At 38.6% G+C, this 12,613-nt stretch overlaps 1 protein-coding gene across 1 annotated transcript in view; it reads left to right on the top strand.

The window, feature by feature from the left end:
• Positions 1-32: 32 nt before the first annotated feature.
• LOC123516273 (TM2 domain-containing protein 3-like) overlaps positions 33-12,613 on the top strand; it is a 28,118-nt gene continuing 15,537 nt past the window's right edge. The window contains exons 1-3 of the mRNA XM_045275531.1: positions 33-352; positions 8,519-8,652; positions 9,138-9,284. Of these exons, the coding sequence (XP_045131466.1) occupies positions 262-352; positions 8,519-8,652; positions 9,138-9,284 (372 nt within the window). The 5' untranslated portion in view covers positions 33-261. The remainder of the gene's footprint in view (positions 353-8,518; positions 8,653-9,137; positions 9,285-12,613) is intronic.

Genomic DNA, 12,613 nt, shown 5'->3' with positions numbered 1-12,613 from the left:
TCTTCTTGACATTTTTGTTTTGTTTACCGTAGTCAGCTGTTCAAAGCGACTTTAGCAAAGCGAGGCACCTGACACTGACAGGGGTTCAGCCGTGAGTTGTTTCACGTCACTCGCCCCGGAGATCCGTCCAGGACCACAAGGGGGACGTGGTGGGGAAAAACTAATGCTATTTACGTAATTAAATCTTCCGTGAGTCGTTATTTTGAAAAGTTGTAAGTTATTTTAGTGTGTGGTGGGTATGAGTGAGTCCCGCCCCCCCTCATGCCCCTCCAGCTCCATCCCGCCACCAGCCCCAGCATGACTCGCGGGGCCTCACTGCTCAAGTGGAGTTTTGTCTTCATTATTTTAACAGGTAAGTGTGTGTGTGTGTGTTAATCTTTGGACAAGTAACGTGTTATTCCACTAGCATCCAGTACATTACTGAAGTGCCGTGTCGCAGCAAATGTTGGTGACCATGGATTACCACACTCTCCTATTCTATCCATGTACATGTACTTCTCCCTTTGTCTGCCTCTTGTTCTATTACCTGGGATCTGGTACAGTAGATTAATTCACGTAATGAGCACACTCTTTTCATAACATCTTAATACCAACAATTATTAAACCTTATTAATGTCTTTCGTTACTCACATCCTACCCTTTTGTTCTGCACCATTTCACTTGATATATGCCTAAAGTATACCATTACTGATTCTTTATGCATTAAAAGGTCTGTAATTATGCTCTTGTCCTTGATATATTTTACTTGTCATTTATCTACTTACCGTATCCATTTCTAAGGTTTTTTGGAACCCTGCAGAGCATTAACAAAACTATTCTTTTAAATGAGAGTTTCCACTCACTCCAGATCTCCATTATGCTATCCTCATACACTAGCCACTTTGACCCCATACCCTAGCCCAGTGTTTTCCAAAGTGTGTGCTGCTATTATCTCCTTTTATGTGCTGTAAAAACTTGGATGAAACTTTTATTTGTGTATATAGTATAGTTAGGTTATGGTTTAGGTTTAGGTTTAATTCTACTTTTCCCTTCTACTCATTAACCTAACCTTTGTATTTGCCTAATTGTATTGTACAGGGTTCGAACAGGGCTCATAGTGTTCTGTCTCCATGTGTCCATTTATCCAATTTTTCCTGAAAGTTATGCACATTATGTGCTGTAAAAACTTCATTATTCAATGCACTCCACTTTTCCACTGTTCTGTGTGGAAAATGTATTTTCCAATATTCTTCACACACCGCCTCATCCTGATTTTCTTTACATGACCTCTTGTCCTTCCATCCTCTTCTGTCAACAGCACTAGGTCTTCCTTGTCTATCTTTTCAATGCCATTGACATCTTGTAGATTGTTGTTAGATCTTTTCATTCTCTATCTTCTATCTTGTAAGGTTGGTAGTCCCATTTCCTTTAGCTGCTCTTCATATGTTAGGTCCTTTAGTTCCAGAATTATCTTTGTAGCAATCTTCTGTATCCTTTCTAATTTTCTTATATCTTTTATAGAGCTCAGAGACCACACCACAGCTACATATTCCAGCCTTGGGCGTATCATGCTTGTGATGATTTTTTTCATCATACCTTTGTCCATGAATTGAAATGCCATTCTTATATATTAGTCAAAATTTTAAATGGTAATCCAAATATCTTAGTTATGTGTTTTTCAGGGTTCAGATTTTCCGGTATAATTACTGCCAGATCTTTTTCCTCTTTAATCTTCATTATTTGTTCCTCTCCCATCAAATAATTCCATACTGGTTTTCTTTTGCTCTTTCCTAGTTCCATTTCGTGACATTTCTTGGCATTGAACTCTAACTTCCACTTCTTACTCACTCATAGATTTTGTTTATATCTTCCTGTAACAGCAAACAGTCCTTCTGGGTTTTGATAACTCTTAACAGCTTTGCATTATCAGCAAATATATTGATATAACTGTTTACCCCATTGTGAATGTACTTTACATAAATCTGAAACATAATGGGGGCTAACACTGACCCTTGTGGTACTTCGCTTGTAACTTTAACCTAAGATGAGTATGTACGTCTGATCACAGTTTTCATCTTGCCATTCAAATAATCCCTTGTCCATTCTAACAAAGTTCCTCATAGTCATCCTATGTTCTCTAGTTTCCAAAGTAGTCTCCCATGAGGGACTTTATCAAAAGCCTTTTTTATGTCCAGGTATACTGTGTCCACCCATCCATCTCTGCTTTCCCGTCTTTCTATTACTCCTGAACCCAAATTGTCTGTTCGATATGACTTGCTCTTCTTCCAGATGTTTAACCCATTTTCTTTGATAATTATTTCACACAACTTCCCCGTAACACTTATCAGTGACACCGGTTTGTAATTTAATGGCTCAGTTGCCTTTCCTCCTTTAAATATTGGTATTATGTTGACTCTCTTCCATTGTAGTGGAACTTTCCCTTTATTTAGTGAACTTGTAATTATTTCCCAAATTGGATCCAGCAGTTGCTCTTTACATTCTTTTAGCACATAGCCTGATACACCATTGAGCCCCATTGCTTCTCTGACATCCAAATTATCTAATAGTCTTCCAATATCCTCTTTGTGCACCATGATTTCCTGTAATCCTTGGCAATGCAATGTCCTATTTGGTTCTGTAAAATCTTCTTTTATAGTAAACACAGTTTTGAAGCTCTCATTTATTATTTCACTCATTTCCTTCTCTGCTTGGTATGTCTTCCCTCCTTTAATTATTTTTTTCTATTGTTTCCTTGTTCTTCATTTTGCTATTTATAGATTTGTAGAAAAGCTTGGGTTTGGCTTTTTCTCTTTCAAATAATCCTTAATCTCCAATACACTGGATAAGAACCAATCTATATTAGTATAAGTCACTTTTGGATAAGAACCGATCTATATTAGTATGTCACTTTTAATTTCTTGCCTCCTCCATGACCTCCTCCTTCCTCTGTAGATGCTACTTCTTTAGTCTCATATCTAGAACCATCCAGTAGTAATTCTTTTTCTCGATCTCTGTCCTTTTCTCATTTTTTCCTTAGCTTCATTTCTTAACACTCTCTTTTTCCCTCTCTTCCAGGTTCATATCTCTTTTTATCCATATATCTTTATGTTCAGTATCATCGGCCAGCTTTCCTTTCCTTGTCAAAATTTCCTCCATTGCCACCTGTGATCTCATTCTTACTTTCATTGGTCTCCTACCCCTTCACTAGATCTTCCCAACCTAATCACTTCCTCCACCTCCTGTATGCTGTCCTGGACTTGTTTGATTATAGTTTTCGCCAATTCTCTCTCTTCACGCTCTCTCATGAACTTGCTTGGATTTTTTTTCCTTCATTCCAAAAATCAAGAAACATCTCCTCTTATCCACTGTGTTTCTCACTAGATCTTCTTTCTCCTTAATAACTTATATAACAGGGTCTTTTGTTTTTTCCTGAATTTGTCTCTTTACTACCTCTGAAAATTTAACTTTTTCCTCTTCCTGTTCTTGTTTCCATGCATTTTGTAATTCCTTCAGCTTGTTTTCACCCATTCCATTTTTTTTACTCTGTCCTCAATCCCATCCTGTACTTTTTTTCTGTAGGCTTCTTAAGGAGTCTTTGTAGTCGTGACATTTAGCCTTTAGTACATGTATATCATTTTATTTCTTTATTTCTTGTATCTCTTCCTTTAATCCCTGATTGATTACACTGACCTTCTCATATTCGACTAATCTCAATCTCAGCTCTGTGTTTTCTGTTGTCATTCAGTCCTGATTGTCCATTAGACTCAGCATCACTTCTTTCATGTACCTTATCTCTCGTTCCATGTTTATCAACCTCCTCATATTGCCTCTTTCATCTCTAAATCCAGAAAAGTCCTTATCCATATTATCCTCTTTCAATCTCCTCAGTCCAAAAGGTGTTTCAATAAATTGCTGATTATGGATATGTATGAGTCGTATATTAGATAAGCTGGATTCTGTATAGTCACCGGATTGATTACATCTAAATCAGATGGCAGCGATGTATGCAGTGGGCATCATGTCCTGTTTTGACATGGGTTGGCTATTAGATGTGCAGACTTGTCTTGTTTCCTGCACTTCTTTTCTCAGTATAGTTAGTGTTTGTTCCTTTATTTGTGCCTTAGCTAACCACCATTACAACTTAGTATCAGGTGGTATATTCTGACTTTTCTTGTATTGTGTTTGTGTTTGTAGTCTTTCTTGTATTGCGTTTGTGTTTTAGTTGAGTGTTTCTTTCATTGTTGGTGGTTGGCCTGTGTTTGTTTGCTTGCATGATTATCTTATTGACAGTGGTGGGTTGGTTATATGTCTTGTGTGTTGTTGATTTATCTTTATTTATGATGTTTTTGGAGCATTTTGAAGTTTCTGTGTGTGATTGCTGTGTTTGGCCACCTGTGTGTTTTTGTTTTGATACCACGGCGGGCAGTAGATCACAGATCTCTAGGGGTCCAGTAACACCTATCCATGTGATACTTGTAGCAGTCAGTAGTTGGGGGTGAGAGTTCTATTGCCTGTGACATATGTGATCACTGGTATCACAGAATGGAGGCCTGCACTAATTTGTCTAGCATCCTTATTGAAGAAATCTTTAAATTAGGAGGAAGCATGATGAGAGTTTGTTGTTCTATTTGCAAAGTTGCTCCTGTATCTTCCAATGAAAATGTCCTTAGTGATATGGTAAATAGATTGTTTAACACAGTTGCTGACCTGAGCAGTCAGATAGCTGCCATAGTTGTCAAGGTCAGGGAAGTTAGGGACTACCTTGCTTCTAAAAAAAGGTACCTCACTCTCACCTTATGATCCTACTCAAATACAGGAGCTAGCGCAGGTAGAGATGAGAGAACTACACAAAAGAGAAAAAAAGAAAAGATAGTATCATTATTCGTGGAATATCTCATGAAATTTCTTTGTCCAAACTTGGATTCCAATATTCTTTCTAATATAAGTCCTATTAAACATAATCTGGTTCATGCCAAAATGTTCAATTGTTATCATAGGTTTCAGTTACTGTCTTTTAGTCTGTTCCATCTATGAAGTCTGTTCTAGGTGTGGCAGATTCCAGAATTCCCATGAGTGCGGCGTTGCCATTTCGACCACCAATTATCAGATTAAGATTGTCTCCCTACCTGCTTATCTGCAAGCCTGTTTCTCTCTCTCTCTCTCTCTCTCTCTCTCTCTCTCTCTCTCTCAATATACTATATATAATTTATATCTTGTTTTTTATTATTTATTTATTATTCATTTATTATTATTATTTATTTATTTATTTCTTATTTATTTATTTATTTTTTTTCCACACCACCTATATGAGGTAAAAATCAGGGTTGTAGTTTCCATCTTATTTGGTAGCCAGAGAAAATGAGGCGTGAGCCATAACACTTGACTTTACTTGAACCAGGTGAGGTACCCAAGGGGACACACTGACCACCACCACCACATCATGGCAACACTGGAAAGAACCTCTGCCACATGTCACAGAATTTTTATAAATTGTTGATATAATCCTAAACATCGACACTCACTGTCCTGTGGCTTCCTCTACTATATACAGCATACCTAAAATATCACTTTCTAATAGCACATGCATGGGAAATAAGAGAGAGAGACACATGTAAGAAGATTGATTTGGTAGTATGGCTAGAGGTAAACGACATGACCTGCCCCACCCTGAATGGACTTCATAGATGGAAAAAACTAGTGTAAAATACTGGCTGGATTCCATTTCTCTTCAATTTTCACATCATGAGATCTGATATTCAAACAGAGATCCCAAATTAGAGAGAAGCAAGCTGCTGGCAGAGGTGGTGGTGTGCCTGGTGCCAATAGTGTTTCTGTTGGTGCTGGTAATACTAGTGCTGAAGCGAAGTGCTGATGGAGGTGGTAGTGTGCAATGTTCCTTTTGGTACTGATAATACTGGTGCTAAAGTGAGCTGCCAGTGGAGGTGGTGATATGCCTGCTGCCAATAGTGTTCCTGTTGGTGCTGGTAATACTGGTGCTCCTGCACCATTTCCTGTAACCACAGGTAACTAAACAGTTCTTCACAGTCTTCCAGTACAGAGTGGTTTTCATTCTGCAACCTCATTCCTTGCTGGTGCTGCTGGTGGAAGTGCTACTCCTTGTCTTTTTCTGCCCCCTTCCATTGATCACATGCCCAGGGGATCAGTCAGTGAGCAAGTTGCAAACCTCCAGTTGGGACACTTACTTTTAGGAGTAAGATGCTTTCTCGCTCAGTTTTCTGTTGTAGATAATTTCTTTCTTACTTTTATATTAATATATCTTAACTGTTTGGTGAATAACATTAATTTTGTGTTTGACGTGTGTTGTATCTTCTGCCCGTAAAGAAAACAATCAGGATTCCAACTTGTACTATATTGGAAACAATGCAGCTTTAATTATGTACAATATATACAGTCAGAGAAGTAGCAGGTATAGTGCAGGTAGGGTGGTTAGTAGGCTGGGTGGTAGTACACCCTCGCGGTGAGGCGCGCTGTGCCGGTCTGGTTTCCACTTCTCCCTCCTGCATGACAACACCTCCGTTGGGTTCACGCCGCTATCCTCGTGAAACCTCGGAGCTCCGAATAACAAGTGAAGCATGGTGTGTGCTGACGTGTCATAGCGACGTGGAGAAAACAGCAAGGTGTAGTTAGGCCTGACCAACAATCTGGCCAACAACCATAACAACGTGGTATCTAGTTTAAGAATTGGGTTGACTTATTTCTGTGAAATGTGACTGAACTTGAATTCAAATATTTCTAATGGAATTTAAATTGTTTAAGAATGATTCCCCAACTAACACATGGATGGGCAACTTTTTCAGTACAAGGGCTACATTAGAATTGTCACAATTTTATAAGACAACATTATATATTAATCCAAAATAATTAATATTTAACACTGACAAAATGAAAGGCTTTTATAGAAAAAGCTACTATCCCATGCATATGCACACTGCAGAAGGAAAACAAAATGTTCACAATATTATTTGGCATTGCTTAGTATCTTTCTATTTCAAATATACTAACATTTGGAGAGCTGCATGAATTCTGGGCTGTAGTTTGTCCTCACTTGAACTAATATGAGGATACATGGCATTGGGCTATGTGTTCAGGAAGATATCAAATTTGGCCAGTCTTTTTGTGAGCATCCTAACTATTTTGGGGTGTTTTTGCCTGATTTTGAGTAATTGTATTAGTAGTTTGTAGGCCTCCAAGTTATTAATTTCTTGATAGGTTTGCTCTTTTAACATTTCTTCAGTCATTTTATATTGACCGAGAGCTCATCTTGGTTGGAGACTTCAATTTACTAATTATTGATTGGTTTTCTGAGGTTCCTTGTACAAATTCTACTCCTGATGGCAAATTTCCGGATATATTTACATCCTTAGGTCTTATCCAATGGGTAAAAAATGCCAACATTTCTTTGCTCTAACAACATTCTCAATAGGAGAGGACCCAAACTGGCAAGTTTTCAGTGTTTGCCGGTTAGTTTAATTCAGGAGTAGGTCAGCATAGTCATCTTTAAACACTATATTACAATGTATCTATTGATTTACCATGCTTTTACTCCTTCCAGAATTTTCTGTTGTTATTTTGATATGTATTTCTTTATAGTTACTTGAGTGTATAACATCATCATATAGAACAAAATATAGTTGCCTGGAGTACCAAGCTCTTTAATTTTTAGACTTTAATACAACACAAAAGCTAACGTGTATTGCACCTTGCCTCTGCAGAGACTAATGATTCACAAGGAAAGTGTACACCTATTTTTGTTCAGTTTTCTTATTGAGAATAAAGAAAATCTGCCGCTGAAACCAAAATAGCCTGAGGGTACTAGTTACATGAGGACATACCAAAAAGATATCAGCAAAGACCAAGATTAGACATCAAGAAATACACATTATACAGTAGAGTAGTGAACAATTGGAACAACTTCCCAGATGCTGTGGTAAGTGCAAGAACAGTGTTGGATTTTGAAAGAAAATTGGATAGGGTGTGGAAGTATCAAAGACAGAAATGGGACTATACATCCATAATTGAAAATACTTGCCTTAACCACAATAACCATTGATATTAGAAATTAGTTTTAACAACTCAAAGCTGAAATCACAGGCCAAGTTGGCCTCTTCCAGAAATCTATGAAATGTTTTTTTTCAAAACACTGTCTTATTTGCTTGAAATATATTCCTTATTCATTATTCCCTCACACCTCATCACTAACAATGAGATGTCAGGGGATTAATAAATAAATTAATGAAAATATAAGGGCTATCTATGAATAGAATAATTAATTGAATATGAATTAGCCAAATAGACTTCACCTAAAGGGATCATTACCTAAGCAACTCTCAACTTAGAGATCATGGGCTAAGGGATCATTACCTAAGCAACTCTCAACTTAGAGATCATGGTCTGAATGACTCTTGACCTAGAAGGAACACCACTTAATGGACTAAAATGTGTTGAAACAGTGGTTAAGGAGCTCCTAGCTTCCCTTAGAGTTAGTTTTGTACAAGTTACTAATGCAAACTCATTACAGGATGTGCCTCAAGTTCCCTAGAGGGAACTAAGCCACAAAATGAGACCAACAAGAATTACAAGTCACCCAGTAACAACTTGACTGGCTCCTCTGAGCCAGCACCACGTCTCCCACCCACTCCAGAGAACTGCTCAGTAGGTTTGCCACATGAAGGCTCCGTTTAAGAGTTTCAGCATGACATATTTGTCTTACAGAACTGGATTAGGCTTGGATTATTTTACTTATGAATTAACTTGACTTTACTGATCATTTCCTCTTGCAATATTAAGTGTTGACACTCCTAAGGATTTTGTATATTGGCTAGTGAATTGGTCATCATCTGGTTTGCACTGTTTGAATTTTGTCCACATAACTCCATTTTTCACAGAACTTTATCTATGGATCTTAGAAGTTGAGAGAGTGGTGCTCTAGCTACTAGTTCAGTTTATATTTAATTAGTTTTATTATCACACTATGTATAAATTATGCTGTTTGATATTGCACCTTGGTGTTTCACTGTAAATAGTTCCTATTTACAAGTCAGAGCACAACATACACATAATGTTTGGCACAGTTAGTGGTTGATGCTAATATAAACATTACTGGTATTTGCTTAATTAATTGACCATTTCTTCAACAGGACCACTCACAACTTGGCTCAGTGGTTTGCCCAGAAAATCACCAGTGTCATGAACTGAGCAAAGAATGTTTGAAATGTGACTTTAACTGCACCTGTGTCTATGGCCAAGAAGTGAATGTCACCTGCAAACCAAGAGTTAGCTGCAAAGTGAGTTACAATCACTTGTTGAACATTAATATTATCAACACCATGTACAAAACAAGACAGGATAAAAATTTAGACTTCAAAGGAGATAAAAAGTTTATATTGAATGAAGTTTTTACATGCTGTGTACCCTGTGTCCAAATATCTAAAATTGGAAATTAAAAGCATGTCAGTATCCATCTATAGAATATCAGGCATAATACAGCTGACCATGTATGTACATCCATAGCAAGGCCTGATAGCATACACTGGTTTACCCCTGTCCTTTCATAATGTAGCTGTGTGCTAGGATGGCTCTGGTAGCACATGTAGAGATGTACAGACCAACAGAATGATACCAAACACTGTTGAACAATAGTAGATATATATCAAGAGTCTACATAACAGAGCATGAGTGTCCTGCCAGGTGGGCAGCCTAAGACTGAGACTACGTGCATGGTTGACACCACAGGATTGCTCCAAGACAAAAGGGTGAAGAGAAGTGTCTTAGAAATTATGAAATACATAACACAATAATACAGGTAACTCGATTTACGCGATAGATGCGTTCCAAGAGGCATCGCGTATATTAAAATTCGCGTAAAACAAACATGTAATTCTCGTAAGAAACAATAAATAATAGGGGGATGAGGGATGTGGTCCAAAAAAATTTGTACAAAATACTCTACAGGCAACCCCCGCTTAACGAAGGTTCACACAACGAAATTTCGCTACAACAAAGGTTTCATTTTACTACCATCTGCTCGTTTAACGAACCCCAAACTCGCTTAAACGAAGTTTTATCCAGGTAATTTTTTTCCAAGCCCCGCTGTATCACACGAGCCGACAGGCTTTTGAATACACCAGCGCCTCTCGTGGACAACACATGCACCACTCACTCCCCCTGTTCAAAACAATAACAGCGTCAGCAGCAGCTCGTCTTCCCTCGCTCAACTTACCACTAAAACACTCTGCAATGTCGCCTAGCGTTGCTAAGAAGACCAGGAAGTCTCTTACTCTCAAAGTTAAGCTGGATATTATTCACAGACATGAGAGAGGCGAGAAAACTAATAGCATTGCTCACCACCATCTTGACTCCATCTACTGTCTCTTCTATTTTCAAGTCAGCAGACTCTATTAAGAAGGCTGGTGAGACTGTATCTTCCTTGCAAGCTAAAAGAACCTCCTGAACTCTACAAATGATAAAATGGAAAGCCTTGTGGAAATGTGGTACACAAGTTTTGTATGTGATACAATGATGCGCCTTTGTTTACATTCCACAGGTTGCCAGTTAGTGTCTTTCCTGTTTCATTCTCCCTCCCTTCATAAATTTAAGATTATCAACATTATAAGATTACATACCTACATACATTAGTGTACATTAAAATGACTTAAATTAAACTGCCTAAATGTTTAACTTCATAATTTTTACTTTCATTAAACCTTTCACTGTACTATGATGCACTCTCGCTCTGTTTACTTTCAATTGTAGTTCAAGTCAGGGGTTGAACTTATAATTGGTTCACTTAATGAAGTTTCGCTAAACGAAGGGTCTTTTAGGATCGTAATCCCTTCGTTAAGCGGGGGTTGCCTGTATTTACTTGGCTAAATTAACATGTTTTTATTATTTACCATTCTTAATATTAGAAGTGTATTTAGAGTAAAGGGAAAAGCAAAAAGTGATAAGAGAAAGCAAAAAATTATAAGAAAAAACAACAAAACACTCACTGCGTCACTGCCTTCACCACTCATACCACAGTCAATCACCATCTTCCTATGAGCTTTACCACTTTATCAAAAATCCACTTATCAAAAATAACCCCACATGCAGAAGAAGATGAAGGACGTTTTGGGGCCATCTTGGTGAATTATAGGCAGATTAAAGAGATTCTCCGTCTGTACTCAGTGCTGGCAGACTGCAAATGAGGCACAAGAAGAGCGGGAGCTGGATCCAAGATTCTTTAACAATGTCAGAGCAACCTCCTGCCGTGAAATGGCATCCATGAATGCTTGGAGGGATGGTAAATGAGGTTGCTATTAGGTTGCTCTCAGGTTGCTGGGAACACCACCTCTCGAGGTGGTGTTACTGTCTTATACAGTAGTTCTTTATCCGGTAAATTCACAGTTACGGTATTTGGAAATTACTACCCTCGATTCGATATATGGTAAGAAAAATTCACAGATACGGTATCCGCTTATGTCATCCGAGAGGGCCCAGCGCAGGGGAGTAGGGGTGATGATGTCATCCACGCCACACCTCCCCACCACTCACTATACTGACTTCAGCTTGACCACCCTTGGAGCCTATTATCTCTTCCCTTCCCCCCTTTTATAACTGCATTATATATTACTTACATGCATTACTAATTGGATGAATAAATGGAATATAAAAGGGTCTATTGTAAGCACAAATATATTCATAATAATCATGGTAAACACTAAAAGCCTACTACCAACGGCAAACCATGCAGCAACTGATAAAGGGCACAGAGGGGCCTGGCAAGCCCACTATCAGTGAATGGTGAAAGTCATATAACATCAAGCACGCCTTAGATAACATCAAGTCATCTTGGGACAAAGTGAAGATGTCTACCATGAACTTGGCATGAAATAAAGTATGGCCAGAACATGCGCATGACTTCCCAGACTTTGCTGAAGAAGACATCGGTGCGATCAGAAATGACATAGTAAATCTGTGCCATATGGGTGGTTTCGATGAAGTTGATGATGATGATGTTCAAGATCTTTTGGAAAGCCATGCTGAACCTCTCTCAAATGATAAACTTATAGAGCAAGACAAGGCATCACAGGAGACAGAAAAAGAGGGAGATGAGGAAGAAGAACCTGTGCGTGGCCTGGACATCAAAACTCTTAGAGAATGTCTCGGTGGTATCGAAAAAGCTTTAGAAACCCTGAAGGAATGTGACCCAAATCCTGCCAGGAGCAACAAAGTGGCTCATGACGTAGAGAAAAGTATCAAGATTTATCAAGAAATCTATGGTGAAAAAACAAGAAAAACCAAACAGTCCTCCATCTACTCATTCTTCAAGGCAGTCAGACATGCCGTCCCTGTCACACCTGCCGACCCTGCTACAACTGGCCCTTTCACATCTGCTGCCAACGGTTCTACAGCTGGCCCTTCCTCCATATCCTCTTTCTTCAAACCAGTGAAACGTGCTGACCTTGCTACAGCTGGCTCTTCCTCCATATCCTCTTTCTTGAAACCAGTGAAATGTGCTGACCCTGCTACAGCTGACCCTTCCTCCATATCCTCTTTCTTCAAACCAGTGAAACGTGCTGACCCTGCTGCAGCTGACCCTTCCACATTTGCTTCATACAGTGCAGACGACGAT

This window comes from Portunus trituberculatus, chromosome 40 (assembly GCF_017591435.1).
Source record: "Portunus trituberculatus isolate SZX2019 chromosome 40, ASM1759143v1, whole genome shotgun sequence".
Classification (NCBI taxonomy): domain Eukaryota; kingdom Metazoa; phylum Arthropoda; class Malacostraca; order Decapoda; family Portunidae; genus Portunus; species Portunus trituberculatus.
The sequence above is the reverse complement of the archived record's forward strand: the minus strand, read 5'-3'. Positions and strand labels throughout refer to the sequence as shown.